This window comes from Phaenicophaeus curvirostris, chromosome 9, assembly GCF_032191515.1.
Source record: "Phaenicophaeus curvirostris isolate KB17595 chromosome 9, BPBGC_Pcur_1.0, whole genome shotgun sequence".
NCBI classification, from domain to species: Eukaryota; Metazoa; Chordata; class Aves; order Cuculiformes; family Cuculidae; genus Phaenicophaeus; species Phaenicophaeus curvirostris.
The window spans coordinates 11,350,738-11,364,373 of NC_091400.1; the positions used below are offsets into that span (position 1 = coordinate 11,350,738).

The window sequence follows — 13,636 nt, forward strand, 5'->3', positions numbered from 1 at the left end:
GGTTTCAACATTGTATAACCCATACTAAATATTTAAATTTCTCCTTGCATTTTCTGCTCCGAAGCTTGCATGTCTGGGATGTGATCCAGATTGATCATTCTGTCTTCAAACCAGGGATATTTTATTTAAAATACTGCAGAGAATAGGGAGTAAGAGAACTTTTATCACAGAAAACTCAGTTATGCCGTATATGAAAAATGTCTCTATTCCCCAGTATGTGCAAAATGTAGCAAAAAGAAGGAACATGAAAACACGAGGATGAAGACGGAACAGAATTGATAAGCAGGGAAAAGGTGCTTTGGGCTCACAGTTTGAGATCTGTTGATCTTGAAAGTGAAAAAGGAGTTGTTTAATTTGTGCTAAAACAGAATATAAGATCTTCTCATAGCAGAAATTCCAGAATTGCTGGAAGACAGTTTGCAGAGGAATAGGAAATAAAATGAAGAAATCCTCTCAAGACCATCTTGGGATTTAGCCTGTGAGAATTATGCTCACCACAGACTCTTGTTTCCCCTGTTTTTGTAGCAGCTGAAATATTAGTCACGTTGCTTCGCTGTGTCCTTATAGCCCTTCATCTTTTGGATTTCCCTGCTGTTGCTTGTCTGATACTTCAGTAACTTAGAACCATAAAATGGTTTGGGTCAGAAAAGACCTTAAAGCCCATCCAGTTTCAATGCCCTGCCATAGGCAGGGACACCTCCCACTGGATCAAGTTGCTCCAAGACCCAAGCAACCTGGCCTTGAACACCTCCAGGGATGGGGCAGCCACCACTGCTCTGGGCAACCTGGGCCAGGGCCTCCCCACCCTCATTGGGAAGAATTTCTTCCTAATGTCCAATCTAAATTTTCCCCCTTCCAATTTAAAGCCATTCCCCCTCATCCTAACCCTGCACTCCACTTCTTAGGCGCTCAGGTTTTGGAGCTTAGGTTGTTGAGATCCAGGTGCAAAGTTCTGACCACAGACCGTGACATCAGACTATTTTAGTAATGGAATGATGGTTGTAGGGAGATGTTAGGCTATAGGGAACTAGCTCTATCCTGAAATGGGAAAGGTAGCTTCCTTGGCACTGAGAGAACATGAGTGTTTCTCCAGACTAGGGAATCAGATCCTTATGCTGATACTGCAATAATCTGCTTTTTACTTTGTCAAAAAAGATCATACAACTATCTTTGCTCCAAATGGGGTTGGTGCCATTTTTGTGGCTAGGAGTACATTCAGAGAGAGATGCAGGCCGCTGACTTTGAACGGTTAGGGCCCTCCATGAATCCCAAGTGACATCACCCGAGGACTGAAGAGAACTAGTCATCTTCCCAAAGTACGTAGGAAGCACCAGCAGCGTAACACGCTTGTAATTTATTTCAAGTTATCAAATATTGCTTTGGTCATTGATAAGAGAGAACAGAATGTGGGACAAAGTATGAGCAGATCTTTTTTTATTTGAATGCTCTGCAGACTGGTGCTTCTCAAATCCACTAAGCTTCCTTTCTTTCATGCTTTGCACACACTGTCAAAGAGGAGAAGGGATTGATGTAGTCTCTGCTTCTTAAAAGGATGTGAGAAATGCTTCATGTGTTAAGCCTTGATTCCTGTGCAGTGTGCAGGATCGTATTCTCCATTGCTCCCACAAGACAGCAGTTCTTTACATCTGAAAGTTTTGAAGATGGGAACTCTGGTGCCATCAGATACTGTGCTGTTAGTACAGACATACACGCCTGGAAATTCACTGCTTGTTCCCCAAATGAGCTCAATAAGTATTCTTCTTCCAACAACCATCAAGAGCACTAGCAGCCTTAGAAAAGTCATTTTACCTGTACCAAAACCCTCCAGTATACTGATGACATGTGGTGATCAATACTTATACTTACCAAACAACATCCATTTTAGCATAATGAGGCACAGAAACATTTTATCTAAACTTGCCAGACCTGGTAAAGTTTGCAGACAAATGAATCACTAAGTGAGATCATAGAATTATTAAGGCTGGAAAAGAGCTCTAAGCTCATCCAGTCCACCTGCCAAAACTGACAGTTTTGATGATGAAAAAGATTTGAAGATGAAAACTGAAATAAGTGAACTGTGTATTTGTTGAATTATGAAAAATATTCCCTTCCTACATAGAGGAAGATAAATTGTTTTGTTTTCTCTTCAACTTACAGTCAGCATTTTCATCATTTAGGAAAAACAATTGGAAAGTGGATGAGCAGGCTCCACGGAGGGACCTCCAGTGTGGGATGCTCCTTTGGGCCAGCTCAAGTGTGCAGCACAAAGAGGATGTTTATACAGATGTATAGACAGAAATCCTCTATGATGTATATACAGAAATTACCAAGACAGAAGCAAAACTTCAGCTTTAATTCTAATGGGAAGAAGTACTTTCATTATCATTCAGCACTGTTTGAATTGAAGATTTGGCTTACAGTGAAATTGATTTTATTGTTTTATATTTAAAGAAAAGTTACATATAACAATATTTGGAAATAAAGGTTTCTTACCCTCACAATTTATGTCCCATCAAGAATGCCTGTCATCAAGTATGTTGCTATAAATACGGCCTGAGAGAACTGTCTTCAAACTGAGTATTTTCCTTCCTGATTTTATGGGAGCTGTAATTTGGAGAGGAGAAAACAGAAAACTGAAATCCTCTCCAGTATTACAGTACAGGAAAACAGTGACTCCTTTATGCCAGAGTTTCAAGGTAACAACCTGAAAATGCTTTGCAAGAAAGAGATACAGGTACATTCTCACAAGCAACAAAATCCCCCTTAATGCCACAGATTTTAAATTGCCCAGTCTGGAAATATCTGACTTCTTAAATTACTTCTGCAGTGCTACTTTTGAAGGTTATTTCCATGTAAGTTTGTCTTGAAAAAGCAATTGTCAGATGCTTCCAAATATTACTGGTATAAAAAAATCACTGTACACTTGTGTGTTCCTGTATAAATTGCTCTGTAAATTTAAATTCCCACATCATTTCTTATAGCTCTGCTCCATGACCTACAACAAGGGATGCTAAAAAATGTAAATTCTTAAGTAGTTTATCTTTTCTGAACTTTTTCCACACTGCTTGGGTCATTTCAGGCAAGCTTAATGAGGTGTGGAAGAACATCCTTGTAGAAGTCCAAGTTTTCAGAGGTTTCTTAGTCCTGCTTTCCATAATAATCCCTCTTGAACAGAGATCATGTTCTGAGACCTGAGATGTCCTTAACTGATAAACCTTCTAAAGAGATTTTCATGCTAGCCCTTGAAGGCCTGGAGGGTTTTTTGTTTGGATTTTTTTTTTGGGGGGGTGGGGGGTGTTTTGTTGTTGTTTTTCAAATCTGCCTTTGTTATTTTTCTTTGCTGAGGAGAGAAAAGTTATGAAGGGAAAGGTGACCAAAAACCAATGATGGGAATGTTGTCATAGTGTGGAGAGCTTTAAAATCACTTATTATATGGCTGAAGGGTGTCAGACTGCGTCTTGCACACATGAGAATGAACTAAACCAACAACTACTAGCATTTCTCTGACAAACACTGCATGTTGAGAGAACAGTTCTCCATTTTAAGGAATGTTCTGTAAAGGAAAGAATGTGAACAGTTTTGAAAATCACTAATAAAGCAAAGACACAACTTTGTCTCCTGCTTTCACTGAAGGGGAAAACCAGATGAACACTGATGCCACAGAATATAAACCAACATTAGGAGCTCAAACAGGACTGTGAGAGGTACATGTTATTCCTGGCTGGTGAGGCAGGGCTCTGATCTCAGTATTTTTTTTTTTAAATGGACTCTTCAGAGGATGATTTTCATCTACATGGATACACGGCATTTCTGTTAATAGAGACGATATTTCAGCCAAGTAATTTCCTACCCTGCAGACATTTATAAGAACAGGACACTTTATATGTTAAATGTGATGGGTCTTGTGAAGATTTTTACCTCTACATTCCCTTTATCAGTGATCATAAAACTTGCTTTTTCAGCACTATTTAAAAGGCAGATCAAATAATGACTGTACTTATGGGAAACATTTACATAAGCTCCTTAAAATCTGAAACCTGAACAGTAACACATCACCACAGAAAAAGTACTAAGAATCATTTGATTTTTTTTTTTTGGTAACTTAATGCTGCATGAAAAAAAGCAGTTTAAAGTGTGAAACCCAGCTGTGGAAGGAGTCAGCCTTAGTGAAGAAAAAGCCCTCGCGAGCTGCCTTCATGCCACTGACCACATGTTTTTCACTTTTCCCTGTAGTTCTGAGATTCTAATCTAAACTAATTGCCATTGACTTCCACTTCTTTCCATTTTTCACACGTGTGATGGTTCTGTAGCACTGCCTTCTGCACACTGTGGCCAGTCTGTCTCACAGACACACACCTTCCTTTCTGAGGAATCTCATAGAATCATGGAATGTCCCGAGTTGGAAGGGACCTACAAGGATCAAGTCCAACTCTTGACCCTGTTCAGGACAGTGCCAACATTTGCACTGTGGGTCTGAGGGCATTTGGCCACGTGCTGCATGGCTTGGTGCCGGGATTTCTTCCCTGGGGAGTTGTTCCAGCACTCCACCACCCTCTGGGTGAAGAACCTTTCCCTAATATCCAACATAAACCTCCTCTGGCACATCCTCCTGCCATTCCCTCAGGTCCTATCACTGGTCACCAGAGAGAAGAGCTCAGCGCCTGCTCCTCCTCCTCCTCCTCTTGTGAGGAAGCTGTAGGCTGAGGTGGAGGCCATCCAAACTGCACAGCTTCCCATGGCCAGTGACCCGCAGCATTGTTCACCACACTGGTTTGCTGTAAGAGCCATTGTCAGAGTTATCTTTAAGCAAAACTCAAAGGCCATTTACTGTTCCTTCCTCCAGGATGCTCTGGCGTCTTTCCCCTGCATGCCAACCTGTGAAGCAGCCTGTAAAGCATCATCAGTGAACCCACTTCAGAAACCGATTTTTTTGAAGGTTTTATATAGTATTTGGATTCCAGCAGCTGTGTAGAATTACTGTCTCTGTCACAAAGCTGGATATTTTGTTCTGCTGCCAAAATTCAGATCACATAATTTCTAATTCTGTTCTGCTGGGCTGCTGCATTATTTTCCGATTCTTACCAACTGCTTCCTAGGTGATTATCCTTTGCTTTATTTAAACTGGAAAGGTGACATATCCCAAATCAAGTTGATAGGGAACACTGGTGCACTTACACCTTGTGTTCCATAAACCTCATCTTTTCTTCCTGCCTGTGATCAATTTATAATCACTCCAGAGGAAAACAGCTGGAGAGCTCTGGCACAGCTAGAGAGATGTCACAGGTCATCACTGCCAAGGAAGAAGGAAAGCAAGGTTGCTTTTTTTTTTCTTTTTAATATATTTCCAGATTTTTCCTGGAATTTCTTATTTTTGCTTCTGTTTACCTACAAGGCTTTGGTCCTCCCCCTATGTCTATCAACATATCAACACCATGAAAGCATTTTCCAGGACACTTTTAAAAATAAAGCAGTGAGGTTCACTGAAGAACCCTGATGCCATAGCAAAACATTTTGTTACACACCTACAAGTGGGGTTGTTTTTTTTTTCTGAAAAAAAAGCAAATACAAGGCTGCTGCTGAGATGGGATGTGAATTTTGCTGCACTCTGCAACTGGGTGTGCTCCAGCACAACTATCAATAGTATCTAAGTCCTATATGGATATATTTATCATAATTTCTCATTTCCCAAAATAAGAGAGTTGGGGTTGTTCAGCCTGGAGAAGTCTGCAGGGAGACCTTAGAGCAGCTTCCAGTCCTGAAAGGGGCTACAGAAAAGGTGGGGAGGGGCTCTTGATCAGGGAGTGTGGGGATAGCACGAGGGGGAACGGTTTTAAGCTGAAAGAGGGGAGATTGAGATGAGATATTAGAATAAATGTTTTGCTGTGAGGGTGGGGAGGCCCTGGCCCAGGTGTCCCAGAGCAGTGGCGGCTGCCCCATCCCTGAAAATGTTCAAGGCCAGGCTGGATTCTGCTCACAGCCCCTGATGCGGTGGGAGGTGTCCCTGCCCATGACAGGGGGCGGGACTCCACGAGGTCCCACCCCTCTTGGGGGCGCGCGCAGACCCGGAACCGCAGAGCGCGTTTGCAGGGGGACCCGGTCTCGGGGAGAGGGGGCACCGCGGGGCGGGCGGCGCTTCCGGCGGGCCGGGCCATGCAGCGCTTCACGGTGAACATCAAGCTGCCGGCGCGCACCCTGAGCGGCGCCCTGAGCGCGGCCAACCGCGGCGCGGCGGAGTGGTGAGAGGGGCGGGGGGACCCCAGCCCGCGCGCATCACTGGAACGCAGCGCGGGTCGGGCTGGCAGGGACCCACAGCCCAGCCCGCCCCACCCCCTGCCATGGGCAGGGACACCTCCCACTGGATCAGGGGCTCCAAGCCCCATCCAGCCTGGTCTTGAACACCTCCAGGGATGGGGCAGCCACAGCTTCTCTGGGCAGCCTGGGCCAGGGCCTCCCCACCCTCTCAGGAAAACATTTCTTCCCGAGATCTCATCTCAATCTCCCTGCCTTTAGCTGAAAACTGTTCCACTTGTCCTATCCCTGCTCTCTCTGTTAAGGAACCCCTCCCCAGCTTCCCTGGAGGGCCTTTGATAGAATCATAGAAACACCACGTTGGAAAAGGCCTCTAGATCATCGAATCCAACCATTCCTATCTGCCACTAAACCACATCCTTACATACCTCATGTACCCATCTTTTAAATACCTCTAGGGTTGGTGACTCAACCACCTCCCTGCGCCAGGTTGATGACCTGGTTCTGGTGGTTGATGACCCTTTTGGTGAAAAATTTTTTCCTTATATCCAATCTGAACCTCCCTTGGCACAGCTTGAGGCTGGAAGGCAGCTTTTGAGGTATTATTAGATTATAGATTGGAATGGTTTTTACTTCTTGTTGGTTCCACGCACAGTTCTTTCCAAAGCGCGACTGAAAAGACTTTGTACAGAATAGGCTTGGAACAGCTTGTATAAGCCTTGGATGCTAACTCAGGGGAACTGGACAGTCTGGCTTGGATTTTGTTGTTTTGGAATGTCTGAAAGGGAAACCTGAGTTGCTGCCTCTGTGGTGCCAAGTGGATGGCTTGGTGTAGGTGCACTTAAGAGTTGATTTTGAGAAGATAATTCAGTTATCCCGTGTCTCAAGCTGTACAAGAAATGATCATAATTAACAACTGTCTGGTTTCAGTGACTTGTATGCCAAGCTGTAAAGCCTTGGGGTTTCAGTAACTTAGGATTTCTTCTTTTTTCCCCTTTTTTCCTTTGTCTCCCCGTCACTATTTTGTGTTTATGTTAAGGAAGCTGAGGATGTTTTTTTAAAACTATATCTTTCCAAATTAGAATGAGAGCTTTCTAAGATCTCATCTCAATCTCCCCTCTTTAAGCTGAAAACCATTCCCCCTCATCCTGTCCCTGCACTCTCTCATCAAGAGCCCCTCCCCAGCTTTCCCGCAGCCCCTTTCAGCACTGGAAGCTGCTCTAAGGTCTCCCCAGAGCCTTCTCTTCTCCAGGCTGAACAACCCCAACTCTCTCAGCCTGGCCTCAGAGCAGAGGTGCTCCAGCCCTCGCATCATCTTCACGACGTTCTCTGGACCCATTCCAACAGTTCCATCTGCTTCTCATGTTGGGGATTCCAGAACTGGACACAGGACTCCAGGGTGTGGTCTCATGACAGCAGAGCAGAGGGGCAGAATCCCCTGCCTTGCCCCGCTGGCCACACTAATTATTAGGAAGAAATTTTTCACACTGCGAGTGGGAGTGAAACACTGGCCCAGGTTGCCCAGGGAGGTGGGAGATGACTCATGCCTGGAGACATTCAAAGTCCTGTTAGATGGGGCTTTGCGCAACCTGATCAAGGTGAAGGTTTCCCTGCTCACTGCAGGGGAGTTGGTCTGGATGACCTTTATGGCCTCTTCCAATCCAAACCGTTGTATGGTTCTGTGATTCAAAGCCGCTGAGCCAAACCAAAACCAATGCCATTGCCACAGATAAGTGCAGGCCAGTCTCTCCTTGCAATGACACTTGCATCTCTGGGCAGCGGTGCAGTGAGCTGCAGAGAATAGAGCAGCTTCGTCTGATCTCACTTTCTGTTGTTTTTGAGACTTGATGTATAAAGCCAGTGCATAGACTGTTTTTTTGTACTCATTGCACGGAAAAATGAGTCTCTCCACTGCTGAAACATAGAGAGAGAAGGTGAATGAGCTGAACCTAGTCATGTTTTAGAAGTGTGGCCTTTAAGTTTGTCAGTTTGCCAAGTGGTGAATGTTGAAGTTGCCTGACTTCTTGATTTGAAACCTTGGTTTTTTTCCCCTGGCTGTTCCCACTTGCTTTGTGTTCACCATTGCTTCATAACTGTCATCACTGGCTGCATTGGCTCTGACAAAGATGCAGTTAATTCTATATTCACAAATATATTGCTTGTCTGTGTCCTTATATATTTTCTATATTCATAGAATCATTAAGGTTGGAAAAGCCCTCTAAGATTGTCAAACCCAACCATCAGCCCAACACCTCTGTGCCTACCAAACCATGTCCGTATGGGATGTCTGACAGTTACAGAAGTGGATTGGTGTAGATGGACACAAAGAGGTGGCAAATGGTTCAGCAGGTTGTGCAGCAATGGCATTTTGTGATGCTTCTGAGCTTTGTGTTACTAAATCATTTCTACTGTTTGATGTTTGCATCTGGTAGCATGCATTCAGCTTAGGAAAAAAAAAAGCCTCATTCTTGATGTGCAGTGCTTTTTGTTCTTTTTTTTCCTGTTTGATGATGATTTATGCTTTTTCAGGGGCTGGCAAGGTCTGATTGCCTATGGATGTCACTCTCTTGTGCTGATAGTGGATGCCAATAGCGCTCAGACCTTACAGGTTTTGGAAAGACACAAAGCTAGTGTTGTCAAGGTGAGACGTACATGTTTTAAGGTATACTACTTGATTCTGGTGTACATATTATTTTTGTAAATCACTGTAAATACTTTACGTTATATTGCACTTTATTTTCACATAAAATCTGCTGTAAAATACCTGTATTTCGCATTATCTTTTTTCCAGCTCAGTCAAGCCGTACGTGCTGAAAAGTGAGCTGAGATTGATGATGTAGCTTTATGGAAAGTGTATAATATATAGAAATATTTGGCAGTGTTACAGGACATGGAAATGTTTCTAAGAAAGGTTGGAACAGGACAGAATTTCAAATGCACATTACAAAACATCACAGGAGTCTCTTTGTTGATGCCCTTCCTGATCTTTCCTGTAGAGGGGGGTAACCAGTGCCCCATTCGACTAGAAAGGTACTTTGAAGTTTCTACTTCTGTTCGTACCTATAGAAAAGGAACAATAGCAGACAAAACTGAACATTTATTTTAGTGGTAAAAAATGCCTAAAATTTAAGCTTAAGTGTTGGGAACCTGTACTTCCCTTTGCAGGTCCTTGAGGTGAAGTTGCAGAGAGTTTGGCCTTGGGTCAAGTGTGGAACAGGATGTATTGCTTTGATACATCATTTCTTTGGCTGTGGAGAAGGACAGATTGAGTCAGGGTTTAGAGGAATGGTGGGCTGGTGGATATAATGGTTGATAGTCCTTAGCCCAACTGCTACATTAGAAGGCAGTAACTAATTTATGAAGAAAACCAGATTTTATATAGGGAGATGACAGTGGGGTTTTGTAGTTAAAGAAGTTTTGACGTGCCTTCTGGAAACTGCATGCAGTGTTATATTGTAGAAAATAGTTTTTTAAATGATTTATAACTGTTCAAACCCACCGTGGAGCTTTATTAACAGAAATAGACTGTAAGAAAATGACTAATTGAAGAGGAGAAAGAATGATGAGAAATTCTGTTTTGCTTTAAGAAGTAGACATTGAGTGAGAAATTATTATGGGGCTATGGCCATGGCAGATACCTTTGTGTGCATCTGTAAGAAATTATCTTCAATTCTGAACTGGCTTGTTTGTAAATGCTAGAGCATCAATGAGCTTGAGGGGATCTCTAAGAAGCCTGCTGTGTCCGTCTGACTTAAACCCTTTGCAGCAGGAGTTCAAAGGTCTGCAGGGGATCTTCCCCGCAAACCCCAGCCTTCAGATCTGAAACATTTCAAAACACACCACAATGTGCCATAAAAGAGCAAAGAAAAAAGTGATTGTTTCTCAGTCTGTTGAACTCTTTAAATACTTCCTGGCCTTAGGCTGTCCTGACTGTCTCTGGGATAGGCAATGATTTCACTGGAAGCTGATGCATATGAGCATTCCATGTGTTCACGTGGTGTTTGTGGGAGACTGATGGCTGTGTGGAGTGGTTTGTATCCGATTCTTTTTTTTTTTTTGTACCTTTACAAAGAAATAACTCTTGAAACAAAGTTTCTCAAGTACAAAGAGTACTTGAAAGAAAATGTAATTACAGGAACAAGTTTTTGATCCATCAAAAAAAGTGAGACGGTTGAAATTTCGTTTGTGTCTGTTTGATATGTTAATAAACAGTGATAATAAGGTTCTTCAGATCAGGTGAGATACCTCTCTTGCCCGGTTCTGACCAATGCTGCTGTGTTTTGAAGTCAGGGTAGAGAGAGTGACCAGTACAGTGAGAATCAGGTCATGTGCGGGTGCTTTGTTGGGGCGGTGTGACGATGGTGAGCAAAGAGAGCTTGCAGTGTTAAAGAGCTTCCTGAGCTCTGGCTGAGACTGATCACATAAAGGTCTCCTTTTTGTTGTTCATAACTTGGTGACAGCTCCTCCCTTGGGAAATTTTCAGACTTGGAATTTGCTTCAAAAAAATACATATTTAGCTGAGGAAGAAACAGCTTTGCAGATTTCTGTATTTACTTTTTAATAGCTGCATGGTTACACGCAGGTATCCTTGTGGCTAATTTGTTTTGAACAGCGGGGAAGCACAAATTGCATCCCTGAAATGTGCAGGTAGAGGAGAGTCTCCCAAGAATTCTTTGTTATTCAGGTAGAAACACACTTTGGGTTTCTAGCTGGAGCTTGTTGAAGATTGCTTGCTGTGCACGTGTAGTGTTTGTTGAATTTATTCAGTGAGGCTTTTGAGATGGTCACACCTCTGAGAGGGGTAGTGCAAAGGTGACTGCAGTGCCCCGAATGCTGTTACAACCCTAATTTGTTTAGCAGAGTCAGTGGTGCGTAATGATGATTCTGTTTCTGTTTTTTTAATGTCATGCTTTAATATCTGCAAAAAGGGCTGAGTTTGGCCTTACCCTTTCTCTGTCAGGTGCTGTGACAGCACACAGCTCGCTAGCTGCAGCATCTCTTTGTAGTAGGTAAATTCCTATGATCTCAGTATTATGGTTTCTTTATTCTGTTAGTGTCTTCAGTCTCTCTTGGGGGCAGAAGTTCACCATTGTAGCAGATAGCAAAACAAGTCCGTATTGAATAGATAAAGGAGGAGTCAGTGTTACCTCCTTATACTCTCAGAGACTTGCAGACAGAGTGTTTCAACGTTCAAGACATTTTCCTCGGTATTGCCAACTTGTAAGCCCATGCAGCTTGAAATCCTACACCAAAAAGTGGTGCGTGGAGACTTGGGGTGGTGAGACAATGTATAGGTGAAAGACAAACCTTCTTTCCTCCCTGGTACCATAATATACTTGTGTTTGACTGATTAGGAAAAGGATGCATTTTAGGATATATGTAAATGTTGGATGTTAGAGTTTCAACTTCAGTTTGTTTGGAAATCAATGAGTGTGTGTTTGTAGATGCCACAGAATCTTAAACATTGCTAGTTTGTTTCTTCTAAATATTTGAGTAAGCTTTTTATCTACATAGCATACATTTGTGAATTACTGTGGTTACCTTTAGGAGCAAGGATCATTGATTTATGTCATTTGAAAATACCACCCATGCAGTCATGCAGCACATTTGCAACATACCTTAAATTCACACAGCTGATGGTAGCTTGAAGGGATGCTTACATGGATGCTGTTAACATTGACTCTTACTGTGCTCTTCTGTTGTTGTTTATTATTTATTCATCTGCCTGAAAGCTATGAATCACAGTGATTTTGTTATATATGTTTGCCTCCTCTGACCAGTTCTCATCTGTATCTTCAGGTTAAGTGGGCTAAAGAAAACTACCATCACAACATTGGCTCTCCGTATTCGTTACGTTTAGCTTCTGCAGATGTGACGGGAAAAATAATTGTCTGGGATGTGGCAACGGGAACAGCTCGTTGTGAAATACAAGAACATGCAAAACCAATTCAAGGTAACGATAATGTGTAATGATTGTATGGAGTTATTTTATGGAGCATTTTTGTACAAATCCATTACCTAGCTTTTGCAGACGATGCTCTCTTATGCTATGGAGTTTTACTGTTGGGATTCCTGGCCTTCCCTGTGTTTGTCCACTTATTTTCTGTGTAAATGTCAGACTTACTATTTCCCAGAGGGAAATACTGTGAGATTTAATTGATTATCTTCTGAGAAAAGTTCTTCTGAAAAAGAAGTTATGGTCTGTATTTATTAACATTATTGGTTGAAATAATAATATTGATAGTGTCAAGTAGAATCATAGAATCATGGAATGGTTTGGGTTGGAAAGGACCTCAAAGCCCATGCAGTTCCACCCCCTGCCATGGACAGGGATGCCTCCTGTGCAAGCAGGGGGATCCAAGCCCTATCCAACCTGGCCTTCAACACCTCCAGGGATGGGGCAGCCACCACTGCCTTAGACCTCCCTACCCTTGCAGGAAAACATTTCTTCCTAAGATTGCATCTCAATCTCCCCTCTTTCAGCTTAAAACCATTCTTCCTTGTCCTATCCCTGCACTCACTGATCGAGCCCCTCCGCAGCTTTCCTGGAGCCCCTTTCAATACTGGAAGCTGCTCTAAGGTCTTCCTGGAGCCTTCTGTTTTCCAGAACATCTTCCTGATTTTGAATTGGTGATGCAGCGTAATTTGCGTTGCATCTGAACGTTAAGGTCATGCGCAGTGGTACAGTACTTTAACAGCATTACATTGCTGGGAGAGTTTTGATTGGTCACATATGCACTGTGCAATACAGTTTTTCATTCTATAGCTACTTCTGATCAAAAATGCTGGCAGGATAACAGACATCTGCAGTGTCACTAGAGAGGGAAGGTTTCTTGGAGCATCTATGCACTTGTCTGATTCATAGGAGCAGTGAGGCTTTTAGATGCACAGATAGCAGTATTAAGATGTAGGAAATAAAATGCAGAAAGGACAAGGTATTGTGTAAGTTTTACCATAGAAGGCAGCTGTAAATAAGGTAGGGTTTGTGTATAGTTGGAGTCAGCAGTAGGAAGCCTTTCCCTCTGTTTCTGAAGCCTCTGGCTGTTCTTCACAAGCCTAACAGTGCACACGCAGACATCCAGCACCACGGTGTTCTGCCGGTTCTCTGTCTGTTACCTGCCAGAGCCTTTGTAGGGTCACAGCTGGAGCCTTGCTGTGTCTGTGAGAACAAAAGCAGTGTTTCAGTGGAAGGTGTTCTCTGTTATTTGATCCAAACTCTGCATCTGCCTGAGGAGGAGTTAACCGCTTCCGTGCTTGCAGTGTAAAGGATTAGAAATGAATGTGTTGGTAGTTGTTTCTGTCCATTTATCTTGAATGTTTAATGATGCCCAGCTGTGAAGATTGGCAGCCGTACCCCTCCAAACTGACCTGAGCATTTTAGCACTGT

The 13,636-nt window shown here is 43.0% G+C and overlaps 1 protein-coding gene across 6 annotated transcripts in view; it reads left to right on the forward strand.

Annotated features, from left to right (window-relative positions):
* The first annotated feature begins 6,145 nt into the window (after positions 1 to 6,145).
* Positions 6,146 to 13,636, forward strand: part of WDR11 (WD repeat domain 11) — a 37,543-nt gene continuing 30,052 nt past the window's right edge. For all 6 annotated transcript variants that reach the window (XM_069863712.1, XM_069863713.1, XM_069863714.1 and 3 more), the window contains exons 1-3: positions 6,146 to 6,236; positions 8,779 to 8,890; positions 12,049 to 12,202. In XM_069863712.1, coding sequence (XP_069719813.1) covers positions 6,151 to 6,236; positions 8,779 to 8,890; positions 12,049 to 12,202 — 352 coding nt within the window. In that variant the 5' untranslated portion in view covers positions 6,146 to 6,150. The remainder of the gene's footprint in view (positions 6,237 to 8,778; positions 8,891 to 12,048; positions 12,203 to 13,636) is intronic.